This window comes from Furipterus horrens, unplaced genomic scaffold (assembly GCF_987537825.1).
Source record: "Furipterus horrens unplaced genomic scaffold, mFurHor1.1.pri manual_scaffold_7, whole genome shotgun sequence".
Lineage (NCBI taxonomy): Eukaryota > Metazoa > Chordata > Mammalia > Chiroptera > Furipteridae > Furipterus > Furipterus horrens.
This window is the reverse complement of record NW_028327177.1, coordinates 142,758,434-142,778,931: the sequence shown is the minus strand read 5'-3', so window position 1 is coordinate 142,778,931 and position 20,498 is coordinate 142,758,434. Positions and strand designations below refer to the sequence as shown.

At 59.2% G+C, this 20,498-nt stretch overlaps 1 protein-coding gene across 1 annotated transcript in view; it reads left to right on the top strand.

Annotated features, from left to right (window-relative positions):
• The window catches only part of CNTN4 (contactin 4), a 162,484-nt gene that overhangs the window by 33,045 nt on the left and 108,941 nt on the right, over nt 1-20,498 (top strand). The window contains exon 4 of the mRNA XM_090284972.1: nt 6,226-6,321. Coding sequence (XP_090141098.1) covers nt 6,226-6,321 — 96 coding nt within the window. The remainder of the gene's footprint in view (nt 1-6,225; nt 6,322-20,498) is intronic.

Genomic DNA, 20,498 nt, shown 5'->3' with positions numbered 1-20,498 from the left:
CGCTAATTGAACATCATGTGGCTTTTCCCGCCGTGGTGGCTCACAGCAGCACCGCATGGCACATCCCCACGTCGGGACATAGAGGTGGGCTTGTGAGACGCCATGCTTGCCCCGGGGGGCTTACGATCTCCCCTGCCCCAGAGCTGGTTTCCTGTCTTGGGTCATTGATGTACTTTATTCAGCTTTATTGAGGTAAAACAGATGGTAACACTGTCAGTTTAGGGGGCGGAGCGTGTGGATCGGATACACTTACGTTGTAAAATGGTTCCCACTGTAGCCTCACCGAGCCCTCCGTCAGGGCGCAGAGGATCCCCTTCCTTTGTGGGGAGAGCGTCCAGGCTTCCCTCTCAGGGACCTTCCATCCTGCGGCATGGCTTCGTGCCTTCCTGGACGTCATCCTCCTGTAGTGGGAAGTGTGTGCCCGCTGACCAGTGCCCCCCGCCCGTCCCCCAGCTTCTGGGGACAGCACCTGCTCTGTTTCTGTGAGTCCGGCTCTTTAACACCCCGCATCTGTCTTTCTAGGACTGACGCCCGTCCACACGCCGCCCCCAGGGTCCCTCCCTGCCGTGATGTGTGCTCTCCCGGTGTCCTTCCTCTTCACCTCTGAACGGCATCCGTGTGCACTTACGTCGCGGGGGAGTGGACATGGGGTGATCCGGGAGCTGCCCCTGTGCCCCTGTGTGGACTGCAGCTCCGCCCACAACGGCCAAGGCGTGGAGACCAGTGTCGCACTGACTTGCTAGAGGCTGAACTCTGAGCAAATCTCCTAACTTATTTCCAACACTTTCTCTGCAGTGGGGGCGACACCTGAGGCTGTTCTTTCTTCCTTGTGGAGACGTCTTGACGGCCAGATGCGTGAGTTAGTAAACATGGTCAGGTGTTTTTGCCTCGTGTAAACAGGTGCCCCACCAGGTCACAGGCATGGAAAGCAGAAGGCAGGGGCCGGAGGCGGGGGGCGGGGGGGTCAGCGTGCAATGGGGCCAGAGTTTCCGTGTCGTGGGATGAAGGAATTCGGGCAGTGGATGGTGGTAGAGGCCATACAATGCCACGCATGTGCGTCCTGCCTTTGACCTGCACACGTAACTATTTAAGAAGGGCCACCTTAAGCAATGAGCAACTTCCATGTCTTGTAAAGTCACGGAAATAAAGAGCGGAGGGACGGAGACTGGGAGCGTCTCAAATGGCCAGACGGGGCTCCAGGGACGTGTTACCCCCGTATATAACTCCACGTTAGAGGGGGGGCAAGCGCAGGGACTCCCGGGTCGGGGCCTGGATGCGAAGGTCTGGGGTCCGGGACGCGGGTGTCCCTTTCTGCACAGTGAGATGGGCAGCCGGGCTTCACCCCGTAGAGTCGTCGCGAGGATGAACCAGGCGAACACGTGGGAGGTGAGCCCTGATGTTTACGAAAGGGCGCCCACAGGAGCCGCCTGTGCAGGGAACGCTGATCGTGCTGTGTGGAGCTCTCGCCTCGGTGTGTTGCCGGAAAGAAAACATGTGCAGTGATGGGGTACAGGAGACAAGGGGGGTCCCCCCCTTTGCGAACTGCAGAGTCGCCGAACCCAGGCAGACCTGTCACCGGCAGCCCCTGCACGTGTGTCCTTTCTGCCAGGTGTCCCCTTCTCCACTTTCAGCCCCTCTGCATGAGGAGAGTAACGGCTGAGACCCACCAGCGAATACACCTCGGGGCTCAGAGGTTTCTCACGCCATTGACCCTCTCCTGAGCCTTTGCAGCCCCACTGTTCTCCTCCGTTGCTTCCGAGTTGACATTTTCCTTGGTTTCCTTCTTGGTTGGTCAAAAATTGCTTTCAAGTAGCGCGCGCCGCTCTCACACGCTTGTTAACACGACGGATTCTGGTCGCCTTAATCCCTTCCTCGCGTGCAGGACCGGCAGTGAGGTGGTGCCTGCAGCTTCCTGTTGCTTCACCGTGGTGCGTCCGTAACTCCAGCGATTCTGACCGTGGGGAGGCCACCGGCCTCAGGAAAGGCGTGGGAGGAACGCCGGGACCTGGAGGGGCGGTCGGGGTCGGGTCAGCCCCTGGGAGAGGGCCCACGCCACTCTCTCCCGTTTCTCCTTGCAACAAGGCTCCATGGGCCCTGGTGACTTGTGTAGCAGGAGCAGTGGGGACTCTGAAGGAACAGGGTCGGAAGCCATTTCTGTGACCGAGTCACTTGTACATTGTGTGCATTAACTTAGGAATGTTAATGAGGCTCTGTGTTATGCAAAGCTCTCCAGGAAGGCGTTTGCCTTTGCTTTCAAGGTCCTACCAGCAGCGAGGAGCAGGTTCTCGGGGTCTGCTTTACACAGGGAACAGACCGGGGTCATTCCTGTCAGGCTTTCCGCACGGCCTTGGGCTTCTGCCTCGTGTGAGCTGTGGGAGAGAGAAAACGCTCGACTCTCCTGCTTGGAACCAAAGGGAAATTCACAAAAACATTTGCTGAAGATTGGATAAACAAATAGAAAAATCAATGACAGGAAAAATGAGATACTGGCAGGCATATCTATCATCGTTTTAGGTTGATATGTATTTCTTCTATTTCCATTTACATTATTTTTTCCATCTGGTATAGGGTGTAGACTTCTAAAATTTGAAGCTCAGTGAGTAAATGTCTGTAACCAGTAAATAATACTTCATCTTAAATAACATGTTCTGTATACTTTATAAAATAAGACGCACATCAGTCTTCACTATTTTATGGAAAGGGTACCCCCTCACCTTTACATCACGAAGGCACAGGTTCAGACCCTGTCACCGTGGGAAGAGGTCCTTACGGAGGATGACGCAGGCCCGGTCGGTATGAGTGGGTCTGAATTGTATGTCCTGGGAGGACCACGGTCCCCGCCCACAGGGCCCGACACGCACGGTGGAAACAGCGTAGACCGGCTCACACCCCACTGATGGGTGTAACCGTCCCGTTGCCTCCAGCGGCTCAGGGCGCAGGAGCCCGGGCCCCGGGTAACTGCTCAGCTGCTTCCCGACCGAGCAGCGATTCCGCCTCTCAGCAGAGCCTCTGGGCCGCGGATCCTGGTCCGGCGTCACCCCTGCTCCCCCGGTGAACGTTCCCACGCGGAGGGCTCACCCGCAGGGGAAGCGGAGCATAGAGGATTTGGAAGCAGAGGCCCCGGCTCGCCACACTGTGCAGACACGTGCATTTTCTCGCACCGCCCCCAAGGGCAGAAATTCACTCAGAGAAACTTTCTCTGCCTTCAGCATGCGCGTAACGAGCCTGAGTCTGAACGCCCTCCATCTCTGGCCTCGTGGAGTCCGCAGGGAGGCGGTGGGCTCCGGGCTGTGAGAACAGCGGCTTTGAAGAGAGACCGGCGGGGGAGGAGGGGGTGCCCGTGGCCACGGCCAGGTGTGTGACGATGCCCCGGGCTCCAGTTCCGCCCCCACAGCCTGGGAGCTGGGGACTAGACGAGCTCTCCGAGAGGGACGGAGCGCCGGGGGCGACCTCCGTGCGTTGTGCAGACCGACGCCGTGACTGCCGTGCGTGCCGGGGCCCGTAACGACAGGGCAGCGTCTGCAGTGGGTCCTGTTCTGCGCGCCCCTTTCTGCGGAGCCTCCCTCGGACCAGGGCTTCGGGGATGGAGGGGCTCTGAGCAAACTGATACATGGCAATAGCGGGAAAAGGCCCGGCCTTGCCTGTGTGAGCTCGCAGAAGTGCCCGCTCCCACACGCAGTCCCTCGATGAGGGCGCTCACTGTGCTGCTAGCAGCGGGCAGCGGGGGGGGCATTAGAGCTGACGGCCGGGTTTGGGACCTGCGATCTGTCCTTACACATGGGCACGGACCCAGCGTCCCGGGCTGGGCACCGACAGCCCTCGCGGAACCCGCCGCTGGCTGGAGCCCCTCTGAAACGGAGACAGGAGTGTGATTTGGCACCAGCACCCAGCCTTCCTCCGGGGGCAGCGCCACGGGATGCTGAGCACCAGACCCGCAGCCCGGAAGGCCTGTGCTCTGCAAATATCCATCTCCTTCCGGCGTTCCCCATCATCCTTACTCTAAAACGAAGCGCATCATTCTCACTCATGAGAAGGGGACGCCGTGCCCAAGGTCAGCGGCGTGACTGCCATGCAGCAGAGGTGATTTTCAGGCAGATCTGTCTAAACGCAGGCTTTCTCCCCGCCAGGCAGGGGCCCGGCGTCTGGAATCCATTCCCACTAAGAGAGACGTCTGCGTGTTCCCTCCGACACCAGGCGACCGTGCTGCGTGCCGGCGGCCCGAGCCCCGGAGCCCTGCATGGATTTAACGACAAACAAGGAAGAATCGGGAGTCCGGCTTTTAAGCCGCCAGGACAGTTAAAAATCATTGCACACATTTCTCACGTTCTCCCTCATCTTTAATGCTTTTTCTCCAGTCAGGACTGTGGAGGAGTTTTCATCTCTGTTATCGATCAGCCCCTCGTTTTTCTTGCAGCCCCGGAGCTGGGGTGGGTTCATTGTGCCAAAGCGGGTGACCTGTTCCGAGAACCCGCCTGCAGAAGCGCCAGGTCAGGCTTCCTCGGTGACGCTCTCAGGGATGATGGGTCACCCTCTTAGCGACATAATGACGTTTTTAAAATCTCTGGTTGAATCCTCTCCAAAGGCTTCTCCGACCATCTCCTTAAGAGAGAAGGAAGATTCATGTCCTCGCTCCACCGGGTGGGTACTCAGCGAACCAGAAGTGGTTTGTTACATCAGAAACGTAGCTCCGGTTCCAGCCGGTCCCGTTGCGTGCTGCGCCCGTGACCTGCAGGCCCCTCACGCCTCGGCTCAGGCGGCCTTCGGGCGCCCGAGATCAGGCGTCACCAGCCAGCCCTGCCTGCCCCCCTCGAGCCCCTTCCGGGGAGGAGCTGTGTTCTCAGTGTGCGTATCCTGAGCTGGAGACCAGATGATGTTTAATGCGATTTTTATAAATATGTAACTCATGAAAACAGCGATGTATGGGCTTAAAATGTGCTCAGACCCAGAAGAGGTGGGGACGTGCCACGCGTGTGCAGAGCTCTCTCGCTGTCCTGAGCGGCCCCTGACACACAGGCGGTGGGCGGAAGCGCCCTGTGTGTGGCCGCCGGGCCCCGGGCCCTCCTGGTCTCTCCATCACTCACGACGCAGCCCTTGCTTAACAAGGGTCACAGGGCCTCTCTTTCCCAACTGTAAAATGGGGACGTTGATCATGTTTAGCTCAAACAACCGTCGTTGGGATGGCTCGAGCTCATCTTCACAGAACGCCCACCCACGTGGTGGGGGAGGGGAGAGTAGGGGTCCCGGCTGTCGGGCACCGTGAGCTGGTGCGCAGCCCGCTGGGACACACGTGGCGCGCAATACACTTCACACCCTGTAAGAGGTCATTAGACCCAATGTTGCACATGACAAAAAGCCAACGACACTTCAGGCACTCCTTGAGAGGACTGAAATTTAAGAAGATGGAATAAGAGCCATTTCTAAGAATAATGCGCCGTTTCATCGGACACATTCCTTGCGTGACCTTGGTTTGAGTGGCAGCTGGTCCCACAGGGACCGTGGCGGTGATCTGGAGCTTGTGGTGACTTCTCTCTCCCCAGGCCTGGCTCCCTGGACAGCGGGGACTGTTCCCTCCAGCAGGGCCTAGGACAGAACCTTAGAAACACGTGAAACTGCGTGTGGACTTTAAAGCCGTGGCACATGAGCGTGTGTGTCTGTGCGTTGTGTTTAGTGGTGTGCGCATGTATAGACCCTACTGGGGGCACGCAGTGATGGGCATGGTCACACATGACAGAACGGCCTGCAACATGAGCAGAACTGAGTGTCAGGAAGCGCGCGTTCCCGTCCCGGCAGTGCTGCCTGATTACAGAGGGGTGTGGGGAGGTCCCCGAACACCCTCAGACTCCAGTTCCTTCACCTGGACTGGCGCCGTCCCATAGAACGTTCTAGAGCAATGGAGACGTTCACGGTCTCTGCCACCCCGCATGGGGACAGCAGCCGCGCGTGCTCCTGAGCGGCTGGTGTGGCTGAGGGACTGAACTGCAGGCCCTTCGTCATGGGAGGCACTTGGAGTCTGAGTGGGCCCTGCAGCCCGTGGCTGCCCTACATACGCGCAGACGTGGGGTCCCCGCGGCCAGACGGCACCCTGCGGGGGATGCGGGGCTGCGGCCACCCCGCGCGGCCCCGGAGGCGGGCCTTCAGCAAGGACCTGCCTCTGGCAAGCGCGGCACCCCCCGTGACCCCGGGGACCTCCCGCGCTAACCCTGTTTCTTTGCTCTCGTCCCACAGATCTGGAGAACTTCAGGACGCGGACGAGGAGCACCGTGTCGGTCCGTCCGGGGCAGGGGATGGTGCTGCTGTGCGGGCCGCCCCCCCACGCCGGAGGTGAGTCCAGGCCTGGCCGGGCCGACGTGTCACCCCGGGTGCCGGCAGAGGGGACCGCGTCACTCGTACAGAGTCCAGGGTGCCTCTGTGAGCAGGAAGAAGCGTCATCGACACCTCCCGCCGTTGGGATGGGAGAATGTCAGGATGTGCAAGTGTCCCCCGCCTGCTGCTGTCACCCGGCTCAGGGAAGGGCTCCTGCGCTGGTCGGAGCTGGAATCCTGTTCTTGGCGCCGGGACGTAGGACGACCACCCAGGGCTTCTCCAGCCGGATTGGGCTAAGAGCCGGCCCTGCTTCATTTCCTGTCATCGCCGGAATGCAAGTCCTGTGACCGCTCTGTAAGGGTCGGGGGTGGCGGGACCGTTAGGCGCACCCTTGAGCGGGAGTGCCCGGGAGGTCCGCTCTCAGGGCTGCAGTTCCCCCGTCTGTCGTCCTCGCACACCCACCACCTGCGGCGGGTGTGGTCCGAGCTACATGCTTCCCGAGGGCGTCCTCCGGAGCCTGGTCGCGCCTCTGGTCCCCTCAGGCCCCAGATGGGTGGTGTGGCTGAGGTCCCAGCTGTGCCGTCAGGCAGAGCAGAAGGGAGGAGGCCAGGACCGGAGCCCAGCGTCCCGTGCACCAACGCGTCTTTGTAGCGGGGAGATTGGCTTTGCCTGAGGCCGTCTACTGCATGGCAATGGTCGCCCCCAGTGCAAAGGACACTAAAAAGGCAGGTGTTTTATAAGATGCGTGATGGTCCCGGAAGTACATTAATTCTGTACGTAAAGGAGAATAGGAAGAGCAGCTGTGGAGGCAGCTTGTGGCTCCGGCTATAAGGACCCACCTGCCTGAACGGCAGATCAGATGGCGCAGAGAGGACTCAGGTGTGCGGGGCTCTCAGGTGTGCGGGACTCAGGTGTACGGGGCTCTCAGGTGTGCGGGGCTCAGGTGTGCAGGGCTCTCAGGTGTGCGGGGCTCTCAGGTGTGCGGGGCTCAGGTGTGCGGGGCTCAGGTGTGCAGGGCTCTCAGGTGTGCGGAACTCAGGTGTGCGCGGCTCGGGTGTGCGGGGCTCTCAGGTGTGTGGAACTCAGGTGTGCGCGGCTCAGCTGTGCGGGGCTCAGGTGTGCGGGGCTCAGGTGTGCAGGGCTCTTAGGTGTGCGGGTCTCAGGTGTGCGGGGCTCAGGTGTGCGGGGCTCTAAGGTGTGCGGGGCTCTCAGGTGTGTGGAACTCAGGTGTGCGGGGCTCTCAGGTGTGCGGGGCTCTCAGGTGTGCAGGGCTCTCCGGTGTGCAGGGCTCAGGTGTGCGGGGCTCAGGTGTGCAGGGCTCTCAGGTGTGCGGGGCTCAGGTGTGCGGGGCTCTCAGGTGTATGGAACTCAGGTGTGCGGGGCTCTCAGGTGTGCGGGGCTCAGGTGTGCGGGGCTCAGGTGTGCGGGGCTCAGGTGTGCGGGGCTCAGGTGTATGGAACTCAGGTGTGCGGGGCTCAGGTGTGCGGGGCTCAGGTGTGCGGGGCTCAGGTGTGCGGGGCTCTCAGGTGTATGGAACTCAAGTGTGCAGGGCTCTCAGGTGTGCAGGGCTCAGGTGTGCGGGGCTCAGGTGTGCGGGTTTTCTCTGACACACTTTGAACGCATCCAGTGTAACTCTGAGGCCCGCAGGAGGAAATGACTGTAGCAGGGCACAGCAAAGACCAGAGAAAAGGACGCGTTGGGCCAGGCAAGTCCCCGTCCCCAAGCAGAGGACGAGGTTGTGGCGTCACATTAAAGGCAGGGTTGCGGCGTCCGATGCCGTGTGCTGCCGGGGCAGACGGAAATGGCTGGGTTACCTGGCTGTGTGTCCGCCCGTGACGCACGGTGTGGATGACAAGCTTCGTTAGCCGATCGTGCTGATCGGAGGTAACCGCGTCCACTCTCGTGATGCTGCCACTTGCGGCGCATAGAAGAAACGCCGCGTTCCCGATGCAGCGGAGCTGAGGACCGGCTCTCCCACATTAGGAGCCAAGACAAGAGGTCGACAGTCCCTCCGAGGCCGGCTGGGTCCTGCTTGACAGCGGTCCCGGCTGCTGACGGACAGGGAGTGGCCGCCTGTCCCAGGCTGAGAAAGCTCTTTTTCCTCCTCTGCCCCTAACACACCAGGGTTTTCTCACGTCCCCTGGATGCAGGTTTACACACTATCACAACTTACGCTGTCAAATGATCCCTGGGAAGGGCTGGGTCACCAGAGTCCTCCCCAGGAAGCCACAGCTCCCCTGGCAGTCACAGCGGGCCGGGAGCTGCCGTCGGTGACGCCGCGTTTCAGAAACGGCCGAGGAATCCCGACTCCGTGGAGTACGTTGGAATGCGTGCCGTTTCTTGTCCCCTCAGACAGGCGCGTGCGCTAGAACTCGCCCTGGAGATGCCAGGCGTGGGGGTGTGGAGCCCCGGTCTCATCCTCCCATGCCAATTCAGGTTTGCCTTTTGAAAAGATGAACAGGATTTTGAAAAGTAAGAAGTAGCTGATGGAGGTGTCCTGTGCAGCTTCCACGAGCGGCTTCCAGAATGAAGCCCGCAGGGCCCGCCTCTGTGGTCAGCGCCTGCACACAGGACAGACCCCTGCGCCCTCCTGCCTGCGAGCCTTGCCACCACCGTGCAGTGGCTCCCTGTGTCTGCAGACCCGTGGTCCTTGTCAGAGGGGCCCAGGTCCGTCTGCCTAATACCGGCTTCCTGCGAAAGACAGGACAGCAGCGACGCTCTAACCAGGCTAGAAACAAGGGGGGCCAGCAGACATGTCCTTGAAGAGTGACCCGCAGCGAGAGCACACACAGGTCACACTGAGAACCGAAGGCAGGAGACTAGTCCATTCTGGCTCCCGCAACGACATCCCGCAGGACGGCGGCTCAGGGGCAGCAGACACGCACCTCTCACCGCTCCGGAGGCCGGAAGCCTGGAGTCAGGGGCCGGCAAGGTCAGGCGAGGCCTGTCCCTGGGTCGGGACGGGGACCTGCTCACGGAGGGCTAACAGGGCGGAGGAGACAAGGGAGCTCAGTGGGGCCTCTGTTAGAAGAGCACCCCCATTCATGAGGGCCCTCCTTGTGACCTCACCACCCCCAAGGCCCTGCCTTGTGACCTCACCATCCCTAAGGCCCCACCTTGTGACCTCGCCACGCTGAGGCCCCACCCCCTGTACCAGCGCTCAGGGGTTTCGTGGAGACACACACACACACACACACCAGAGCAGACTCATGACTAAACGACTAAATCAACAGCAGTGACCGTCTGTATCTCTGCACCAAATGGACATCGGATCTGGGCATCTGTTAAGTCTGACGACTGTCCCCTGACAATGAGAAAGTTTCCCAAGGACACCAGGGAAAGCGCCTTACCAGGCTCAGCGCCACACTGGAGCACACACACCGCACCCCGTCCTCTTCTCGCTTTAAAAATTGGGAGGAAGCCGCCAGCCCCATGCTTCCCAGAGCAGGAGGCCGGCACGGCCTGCTGGCCAGGCCCCAGGGAAGGGGCAACAGCCGTCCATCCAAAGGGGCGGCGGGGGCAGTGGAGCCTGTAACTCAAGTCCCCGGACCCTGACCAAACCGCTGGCCGCCAACAGCGCTCAGCCGGAGAGGACGTGGCACGGAGGTTGCCGGAACCCCGAGGTCCGGCAGGGTCCTGGGAGCCCCAGTGGTTGCGCGTTGGAGTCACGGGGGGCGCCCGGGTGACCTCGGGCGGGATTGCAGCCAGCGCTCCTGCAGGCTTACACAAGCCCCCCACCCCCGCCCCGGGCACCCAAGAAAAAACGCTCCGTGGCAAAGCCAGCGGGTCAGCCTCCTGAGGGCGCAAACCAGCGCCCACGTGCGTGTGAGAGGCGCCCCACGAAAATCGGCAACATTACAAGATGCGTCTCCCCTGTGCCTTCAGTCAGGAAAAGAAAACAGGGCCCCCGTAAAGCAGCGGGGCCAGAGGGCGGGGAGCCGGCTCCGGACGGACGTGGAGGCCTCCATGACTGCAGCGCACACGCAGGAAGGAGCCAAAGGAGCGCCGCCGAGGGCCGAGTCTGGGTGGGCATGGCTGAGCGGGTCAGGTTTTAGTTATTCAGAAGGCGGGCACGGGGGTCCGAGAGCTTCGTGGGCGTGGGCGTGGGGGGGGGGCAGGGCTCCTCTGTGTACTGTCGGGGTCACCGCACACTCCCCGGTCAGCGTGTCCGTGCTGCGTGGTTTCCTGTCACCCGTGTGCTCCCCGGTCAGCGTGTCCGTCCTGCGTGGTTTCCCGTCACCCATGTGCTCCCCGGTCAGCGTGTCCATGCTGCGTGGTCTCCCGTCACCCGTGTGCTCCCCGGTCAGCGTGTCTGTGCTGCGTGGTCTCCCATCACCCGTGTGCTCCCCGGTCAGCATGTCCGTGCTGCGTGGTCTCCCGTCACCCATGTGCTCCCCGGTCACTGAGAGGGAACGCAGGTAAAGGCGACAGGAAACCGGAACGTGCGCCTTCCAAGGGGCTGGAGACGGTCACACCCAGGGACGCTGACCTCTCAGCCGACAGCTGAAGGCGAAGATGAGCAAAACGGTGAGGATTTTAAAACACACAAAAAGGGTGACAGATAAAAGGTTTATAACTTATCACAGGAAATACAAAGAAACGCAATTTCTGTATTAAACACGAGAGCTTCAGATGGAGTCAAATATACGTGTGTCATGGAACCAAAGCATGATGGCCCTTCTACTTAAAATAAAATAGCTCTTTTCCTAACAAGAGAGATTTTATTTTTAGTTTTTAAGGTATACCTTTTCTTTGTAAACTAGTTAAGAATATTACTGTAGAAAGCTGGAGCTAAAACATTGGAGTTATTGATAAATAAGTCGATGTGCACCATAAATGAGAGATCTTTAAGAAGAAAGGAAAGGAGGGTAAAATTACTGGTTTAGGACCGCGTATTATTAACATGCAAAAACATTAAGTCAGGAAGAGATACTTTTTTATTATTAAGACGCACAAACCACAGTGAAGACAAACCAATTATATGGTTTTAAACACCATAAAAAATAAGATCAAATTTATAATGCTAAAAACTTGGAACTACATGGAGAAATTACTAAAGCACATTTGTTATGTAACTTGACAGGCTAACTAAATAGAATAAAAATTTGAATAATGAAATAATAACATGTTTATAGTTTCTTCTCAAGTGCCTATGTAATGCTTCTTTTAGTTGGTTATATGTTAATCTAAGAAAAAATTTAAACAAGTTGAAATTATGTTCTGCCATAATTCAGTGACGCTAGAAATTATAGACAGGAACAGACAGCGACAATAACCACATTTTTAAAAATCAGCACATGCCATGTCAAGTCAGTTTTCGAATACTGAGTCAGAAAGAAAGTAAGAACCGTGTGTGTGCGTGTTTCAGAGTGAAAAAGGGGAACAGATATATCTACACTGATGAAACTTAGGAGAAGGATACCCTGAAGCAAATTAATAAGCCTGCATTTATTAAGCAAGAAGTTCTGGAAATCAAAGTCAATAAACTAAGTATTTACTGCAGTTAAAAAAAGGACACGAAACAAGCCACGGGAAATGGGAGGGAGGGGCTAGAGGTCTGAGTTAGCGAGTTAGGAACAAGAACAACACCCAGGAGACACTCTAGAGTTTTGAGAGAGAAAAACGCAAGCGTCTGTCTCTCCAATCTCATCAAGAACAAACGAGAGAGACACAAAGCACAAAATGATAACTAAGAAGAGCGTGTCATTCTGCACATAAGACTTCAAGTCCTGAGAGAAAACGACATACAACTCTCTGATCATTTGAACATCTGGGTGAAATAAACCATCTACGGAAAATCTATAAATAATAAAATTGAACACAGAAAATACAGAAAACCTGAACAAACCAGCAATCCTGGGAGGAATTGGAAGTTGTGAGGAATGACTTTCTCCAAGTCCTCTGGGCTACAAAATTGATAAAGAAGAGCTTAAAGTAATCCCCTTCCCAAATATTGGGGCCAACGCAAAGCCGCGATTAGAAGCCTCTGGTTCGTGTTATGAAATGGTCTGAGCCTGGCGCCGGAGTCTGGTGGGCAGCTAGCGCGGAAGCGATCCCACGTGTGTCATGGGTAACACACGCCAGGCACTCCTTTCGTGCTTCACATGCATGAACTAACGGAACCCTCACATCAACCTGGTCATGCCCCGTTTTACAGATGACAGAACCCCGAGACGTTGTTTGAGGAAGTGTGACATGCCTCAGCAACTCAGGGGCTCCCATCGGGGGTTATGTGTGTAAAAGGGAGGGGAAGCGTGAAAGGTATGGGTAACTCAGGACGTGAGCCAAGGAGGCGGGGCTGCCGGGGGTGGGGGAGGGGCAAAGCAGGAAAACTGGGACAACTGCCTGAGCGTGACCAACTTCTTAAAAAGGCCAGGAGGAGAGCTGGCTTAACCCCTCCTCACACTCAGGACTGAAAGGACAAGAGTACGTCCTGCTGGACAGAAGGAGCTGCTTCTGTGTCCTGGGAGTGCCGGCCAGCAGCGGGCGCGGGCCGGCGCCGAGCACGGGTGGATCGGGGTTGCGGACGGGTCCCGTGTCGGCCTGTGTCCCGCTTCTGTAACTGGGGCGTTGGAACGTTTCCGTAGCCAAGCAGGTGGACGTGCTGGACTTCAGTACGTGGCTCGTTATCCCTACTAACCGCCTCCTGAAACGTGTTTTCACCGCAGCCTTCGGGGGCAAGAAGGCGTCTGTGTTGTGGGGGGAGTTTGCAGCCTGTGGGGACCCCTGCAGACAAGCCCCAGAGCTATTACCTGACTTATTTTCCACTTGGAAATCACTGTGGATCTTCAACTTAAAATAGCCGTCCTTGGCACCCGGCCTCGAGAGACGTTCTCCACGGAAAAGGCGCAGACGCACCGTCACTGATCCGCTCCGGCCGGGGCGGTGCTGAGTCTCTGGCGGTGGGGCCTCACGGGGCTCCTAGGCACCTGGGCAGTGATGTGTGCTCGGTCTGCACCCGGCAGTGCTCAGGGGACTTGGCTTCCCGCAGGGGTGACAAAAACACACACATGAACACCCACCTCCCCAGACCGCACTGCAGCCTCGTGAAGAGAACGGCTTGCAGAGAGGGCATCATGCTGAGCCGGCTTGTTGGTGTTCAGGTTGGGAAACTTGAAATTCAAGTTGACAGAGCTTCAGCCTGCATTTCCCATACTCATCTCCGCTGGGGAAAGGCAGCGTTTGTCACTGAGTGTCAACCGGTGACACCCAGGGAGAGGATGGGAAGGCGGCGATCTAGAGCCTGACGTTGGCTGTGATCTGAAATCTGTCATGTTCGATTCTGCAGCAGACCCTGCGCCCAGTCTGCCTCCTGCAGGGACAGCGCCTCGGTCTCAGCAGAGTCCGCGTGCCCGGCAGCGGTCCTGAGCAGCAGACGCAATTAGCAGGACTTGTCCCGGGCACCCGGAGCCCAGTCTGAGCGACACCCAGAGGGCGGGGCCAAAATGCAGCTCTGTCACTCTCCTGACCACGCGTGGCCTCGGTGGCCAGGCCCCCTCCAAGGTGCTTCCCTTTTACGCACGTGTGACAGCCCATGTCTGAATGCCAGGGTCCAGCGGCTTGTGTGCCGCTGTGTGGAAACTTCCAGAAGGAGAAGGAAGGGCCTCATCGGAAGACAGGCTCCGTCATCCCAGCTCTGACCGCTCATCTTTGCTCTGCACAGCGCCTGTCTTTAAAGTGAGCGACGAGAACAGGAACGGGCCCTCCCGGCGCTTTGACAAACAGCCCGCGCCCCCAGCCTGCTCCAGCGGAAGCTGGGAAACGGCCCAGGAGGCGTCCACCGAGGTCAGCTCGCGCCGGTGGACAGTGAGCGTGAGGAACGTCCCAGCGCCGAGGCCTGTGTTCACAGATGGGCAGAGTACGCCCGTCATTCAGACCCCGGGCCTGGCAGGTAACGGTAATGAAGGGAGCCGGGGGCGCTGCCCGGGGCCGTGTAACCCTCTCGCTATCTCAGGAGCCCGGCCTGGCGCCGACGGTCGGTCCCTGTGCGGAGTCTGCACCGCGTCCCAGCTGTGCCTCTCCGTTAACAACGGGCTGCCCTGCCGGGAGGTGTGGGCACCCTCCCCAGTGCCCACAGCTGTGCCTGTCACCCAGGAGACAGCCGGAGAGAGGCGTCCGGCTCCGGTCCCTCGGGGTTCGGGCTCTGTGCACCCTAACGCAGGTGACTGTTCTCGCCAAAGAAGTGCCAGGAAGGCTGAAGGGTGCTGTCCTGCAAATGGCTTTCTCTCTCTCGTTTGGTGACAGCCTGCGACCAGTTAAAAAAACACCCGTGCGGAAACCCAGAGCCCTGGTGCTTAGGGCAGCCCCTGGAGACAGGCCGGGAACTGCGAGAGCCTCGCTTCTTCACACCCCTGCGCAGGGGCTGGCCCGGCACGGACAGCAGCGCCGGCTCCGGTTCGTTATTAAAACCATTCTCTGACTGAGTCAGCGGCTGCCTTCACGGTCTTGGCCGGGTCGTGTGTCGGCTCGCCTCAGATGTGGGTGAAAGCCAGGGGCTGGAGAGAAAAAAGTCGGAAGCCCCCTGGGCCAGGGGCGCAGGGGTTGGCTTTTCTGCCAAAAAAAGAGAAAAAGAGGAGAGAAAAGAAAGAAAGATCAAAGATGTGACCAAAACGGAAACACATGAGGCCCACGGAGACGAGGGGTTTGATTTCTCTGAAGCTTGTCTGCATCGAGGGGCTCAGAGGAGCCCGCCTGCATGGCTTCTGCCGGGCCGGCGAGGTACCCCGGCACACTCCCGGCCAGGCGCGGGTGTCCGTCCCGGGGCGTCACCCTGTGGCCCGGACACACGGCTGACAGGGACCGTTACTGCGCCTCCGGGTGACAGAGCCCTGAAGTGCACCCAAGACACATCTGCCCACGGAGAAGAAGAAAGACTTTTACCCCTCCACACCCGTGGGAGTGGGAGCTCGGCTCCTCCTTCCCCCTCCTCCTCCTCCTCCGCCTTCTCCTGCTGGTGCTTCGTCTTTCAGAAAGCTGGGAGTCCGGGTTTCTAAACTTCCGAGTCCCGCAGCTTTAAAGTGAGAAGCTGGGGGTGGGGACGGGCCAGGCAGCGGCAGCGCCCGGGTCCCGGCAGGTGGCCAGGTGCTCAGCCCGCGTGTCCTGCCGGCAGCTCTGTGGCCTCGCTCCTTTCCGCGCGGGAAGGAGGTGGCACTGCCTCCTGCCCCGGGTGCCTCGTCCTCCCTCAGGGGCCTGCTCCCGGCCTCACGGGACGCCAGAGTGGGACTCAAACGTCCAAGGCCTTCCAGACCGCCCACGGTCGATGCCAGCCTCACTGAAGGCCGGGAGAAGAGGGACGCGAGCCCTCAGGAGTGGCCCAGCGCGCCTGCTTTTGTTGGCGTCTCCCAGAGAACCTGGATCCAAACAGCTGTGTCTGAGCGGACTTGACATGGCGTCCAGCTTTTTGGAGGCCTGACCTGTCCCGTCCAGTGCAGACCACCCGTGTGGACGGGACTGCTGTCACTCTTCCTGGAATGGCTCACGTTGCCACCTCGTTCCGCCCTGCGATCACTCATGGGTTTGTATTTTGCCGGCTCGAACATCACCCCCAAGAGAAGGCCGGCCGCGTGGGGCAGCGCTACCTCCCGAGGAGAGCGGCTAGGTTTGGGGTGCTTTTTCATGTCCCTACTGTGACTTCATCCAAGTCTTAATTTTTTAAACAAAACATGGTTCTATTTCAAGACACAACTTCGGTACCACCCAAAAACATAACACCACAGTAAAATACTAACAGAAAGTGTGGTGTTCGGTTTGCGGCACGTGATAAATACCCAGCATTGCCAGTCATGAAGGGGCCCTTGAAATCCAGTAAGCGAGACACTAATAACACTAGGGAACCGGATAAAGAAGGAAAACGAAGTCACCCCAGTGACAAGAACACGGGGTGACCAGCCTGCACGCTGACGGGAGATGCATTTCATCCGCGTCTCCCAGAGCCCCAGTCTGGGGGCCCCCTCGGTACCCAGCAATGAGAAGGGGCTGCGCCAGCTCCCAGGCGGCCCCGACATCGGGTCTGCCCTTGACCAGTGGGCTTGGGGGGGGGGGGGGCGTCACTTGATGAACGCTTTTGGAAGAAATCTTTCCCTTTGTGTGGATCAGAGGCTCTTTGTGGTGGGACCAGGGTGTCCGTGCCGAACAGAGGGGAGGGGGGAGGGGCGGCGCCTTGCGGTGACCAGAAAGGATCCCCGTTGGCGATCACCGGGGGTGTCTGAGGACGCGCCTCCCCCGCTGCCGTCTCACCAAGGACGCCACGCACAGCGTAGCCCTAGGAGCCGGGGCTGATCTCCTCCATCACAGCGAGCCGAGCGGCCAAGAGCTGAAGCCGAGCTGTGAGAGTATTTACTGGGTCACATTGAAATGCAGGACAGAAAACAGAGGGACCCTTTTTTATTCAGTTGAAACAAAAACAATAAAAAAAATACAGAACCCAGCTCCCCACCCACGTTTCAAGGCCATTTCAGTTAAGAAAACCTCCTGAGACTTCATCCAGCAGGTGAAATGTGCTCCCTGAGCGTCGTTGGGGCCATCGTAAGGGCTTTGTCCTCTGACACGAGGGCATCAGGCTGTAGGGCATGACGTCTGTCACGTGAACACGGGGCATTTGACAAGAGTGGGCGGCGGCCTGCAGCGGGCAGGGCTGTGTGCAGAGAGGCCCAGAGGGGGCGGCGACAGCTGGCGTCTCTGTCCCGGGACACCTGGTGCGCCCTCTCCCCGCCCCCGACAGACTGGCCTCCTGACAGATGGCCGCTCCCCATTCCTTCTCAGTTCACAAGGACGGCCCCAGTCGCCGGCCGAGGTCCCTGGCAGTAGGCCATTCCCAGGTAAACCTGCTCCCTGCCGTTCCTACCTGTTGAGTTGTATGGTTGCCCAGAACCAGGGTGGTTTGTTTTTTTAATTCCCAAACCCGTTTCTGCCAGTTACACTTATAACGATCGACTTTCAATGCTGGGTGATGTCATGCTCTGCAGTGAAAAGGGGAGAACTGTCATTTCTACAAGTCGGCAAAGTCCTTTGGGGAAGACTTCATAAAGGCAAGTCAATAAAACAATGAAGATGCTGTAGGCATGGCAGCTAAAAGTTTGGGGGGATCATTAAACTCTGGTGGGTTCTCAGGCTGTTTCACGAGTCTGTTGCTATGGAAACAGAGCCGGAGATGCGAGCAGGGCCTGAGTGACGACTCGTTTATGGGGCAGTGACAGCGGCCGCCCCCGTGCAGAGCCCACGGGGAGGGGGCAGGAAGCACATTGGGCCTAGGTCAGAGGGCCGGTAAGAGTAGATTCCATTCTCTCCGTGTTTAATAACTTTGTTCATGATCAGTCAATAAGGGAAATATAAATGCGCACACTGAGTGTGTAAATGATGTGCGGTAGTCAGCTAATTTACTTCCATAAAGAGGTTACGAGTCGTATGTTTTTTCATGGTTTCCCACTTTAGCAACTTTTTCAATTCGCCGACCCACCCCAGCACCTGCTGTACAGAACGAGAGAGTTTTTACATCTGAAAGCAGCTTTCGAAAGCGGAGACTCCAGTCCCGTTACAGATGCGTCAGGAGCAGCAAAGGAGGTGAAAGGGCCAGAGGACCAGTGACGAAAGTGGCCCATCCGTCCCGTGAGGCACCCGGGGGCGAGCGGGAGGAGAGCCTTCCCTGGGAAGCACCCCCTTCACCCCTCAGCCTCTGGCCTGCGTCCCCGCCACGTGCACCCGAGGGCCCAGCTGACTCTGGAACCGCCCCGAAGGGGGAAGGGCGGGCCCACGGGCCCAGCTGACGTGGGCAGGTCTCCGTGCGGCTTCCCGCCGGGACGGCGTTGGTTGGACCGGGGCTGGGTAGGCATCTGAGGAAGAAGAACTGAAGCCAAGGGGCCAGGGACAAGTCGGGGCAGCAGCGGGGCCAGGGAAGGGCTTGGGGGACAGTGTAGGTTCAAAGAGAATTGAGAAGGTCAAGTCCAAGCACAGATTTCCGGGGTCACCACACAGTGGGTCACGGATGCTTGTGAAGATGCTACAGCCCTCGTCAGTGCTCGGTCTGCTGCCCACTGTCCTGTTAACCCGGCCTCTTCTGGTTGCAAATGCCAAAGCCCAGCTCAGACGAGCGTGAACGGAAGTGAGTCTGTGGGCATCAAAGCCCCGTCAGACGCAGCTGGAACTCAGCTCTCAGGCCTCAGGGCTGGGAACCTGTGCCTGCCTCTGCGCTCCGGGCTCTGTGTTCCTTGCCCTGGCTCTCCCTGCGTGGGAGCGCAGCAGGAGTCAAAACGGCCTCATTGCCGGCAATTTCAGCACCGGCTTCGAAAGTGACGTTCACATGCCAGCGTGAGTCCTGCACCCGTCCCTACGCCCGCTGTGGGGACTGGAAGTGAGGGGAGGGGTGTGGGGAGAGACCCACGCCCGTTCCTGGAGCTGGACTGCAGACCGGCCCCTCCGAGGCTGGGAGAGAAGGTTCCCGAGGACAAATTGCAGACCGATCGGCAGCTGGGGGGAAGCCGGGCACCGAAGACAAGCGGTGTTCAGTTGGTGTCCCATTCGGAAGCACAGTCGCAGCCCAGGGCCCCGTCCCCAGAGTTCTGCCGGGGTGGGACAGGGTTGCGCTGTGAACCACAGACCCAGTCTCCCTGAAACAGGGTCGGGGCCTAGGATCTGAGCCCCCAGAACTGTAACCCGGCTGGACGTGTCGCTGCCCACGGTGCCTCGGAGCACGCCTGGCACGCAGCAGGCACGCGCGGGCCACCTGTTCAGTAACGACTGGAAACGGCGCACGGAGACGGAGCTTCAGTTCAGGGCGAGGAGCGGGTCCCGGGGCCGGGCGGTGGGGCCGGCTGTGCAGCTCCGAGAACGTGCTCAGGGCCCCGGACTGTGTGCTCAGAGGCGGTCACGGTGGTGCCTTTCACGGACGTTCTGCTGCGGACGTTTTGAAAGACGAAAACTTGCAGACGTAAAGGAAGGCAAGACCCGCGCGGCTGCTCCTGGCCCACAGGGGTGAGGCGGGCCCAGGGCGGGAGCAGCTCCCCGGGACGAGGCCAGTGGTGGGAGCCAGACGCCAGCTGCCCCCGGCTGCCCTCGGAGACCGAGGGGAACAATGGCACGGACTCGGTGGGACTCAGAAATTGGCTTTGAGCGCGTGTGGCGTGGGAAGGGGCGTCAGCCAGGCTCAGAAGCTCTGCCGTCCCCCAGGCCAGGCCGGCAGGGATGTAAACGGGGCGCTGAGTTAGGCCCGACAGAGAGCCCTGTCCCCGTCGGACCGCTGCTCACCGCAGGCCGGCTGCTCCCTTGACAGAGGTGAGCTCAGTGCTGCCCGGCCTCACGGTCTCTCAGGAGAAGCCGCCGAGGTGGCCTCTAAGTGCCGTCCTTCAGTGGCGGGGTGTCAGCAGCTGGTCTGTGAGCACGGGGACAGGGACGCCGCCCTCGCAGCGACCGGCCCGGGTCACGGCTGGACACAGACATGCGTGCCGGCTGTCTGCGCGTCTTCTGCTTCCTCTGGAGGCTGACAGTGTTCACTTCCGCCCAAGCGACGGCAGGGGCCTCTTCCCGTGCCACGGTGCGTGGGGACGGCGCACGTGGTGGGGACAGAGACCTGCACCCGGGTTCCACGCTTGGAGCTCCTGAGGCTTCATGCAGGCAGAGGGACCCGCCCCGGCACCCCGCTGGGTGGGAGGCGACACCCTGCATCAGGGGCCACAGGAGGCCGCCTCCTGTCCCCACCCCTTCTGTCCCTTACCGTTTTCCTCAGTGCGTCCTTTCTGCTCCCCGTCAGAGGAAACTGAGCTTTCCACTTCCTCTCAGCATGGCCCATGTGAAGCTAAAGAAACAGGTCTGTGTGTTTAGCTCTCAAAAATGCAATCACTAAGTTGACATCGTAAATATTTTTCATCTTCCCAGAGATGGATAGATCTTCCCCCCCGCCCAGGGATTTTTCTTCCCTTAACTTAAGAATGTGTTCCAACCCCCTTGGCAATAATCATGAGTGTTTACAGTTGCCATGGCAACGCGGAATGTGGGCAAGCAGAAGGATGGCGCCTGAGAGGAGGAGATAAGCTCTGTCAGTTGTTGAGCATCTGTCAGACATCCAGCGGGCGCGGAGCGACAAGGGAGGAGCCCGAGCTCCGAGGCGGGCCAGACGTCCCGGGCCTCTGCTGACGTCCTTGAGCGCCTCGGCCTGGCCTTGTTTTGCCACGTGGGCAGAGGGGTGATTAGCTTCCACTCTTATC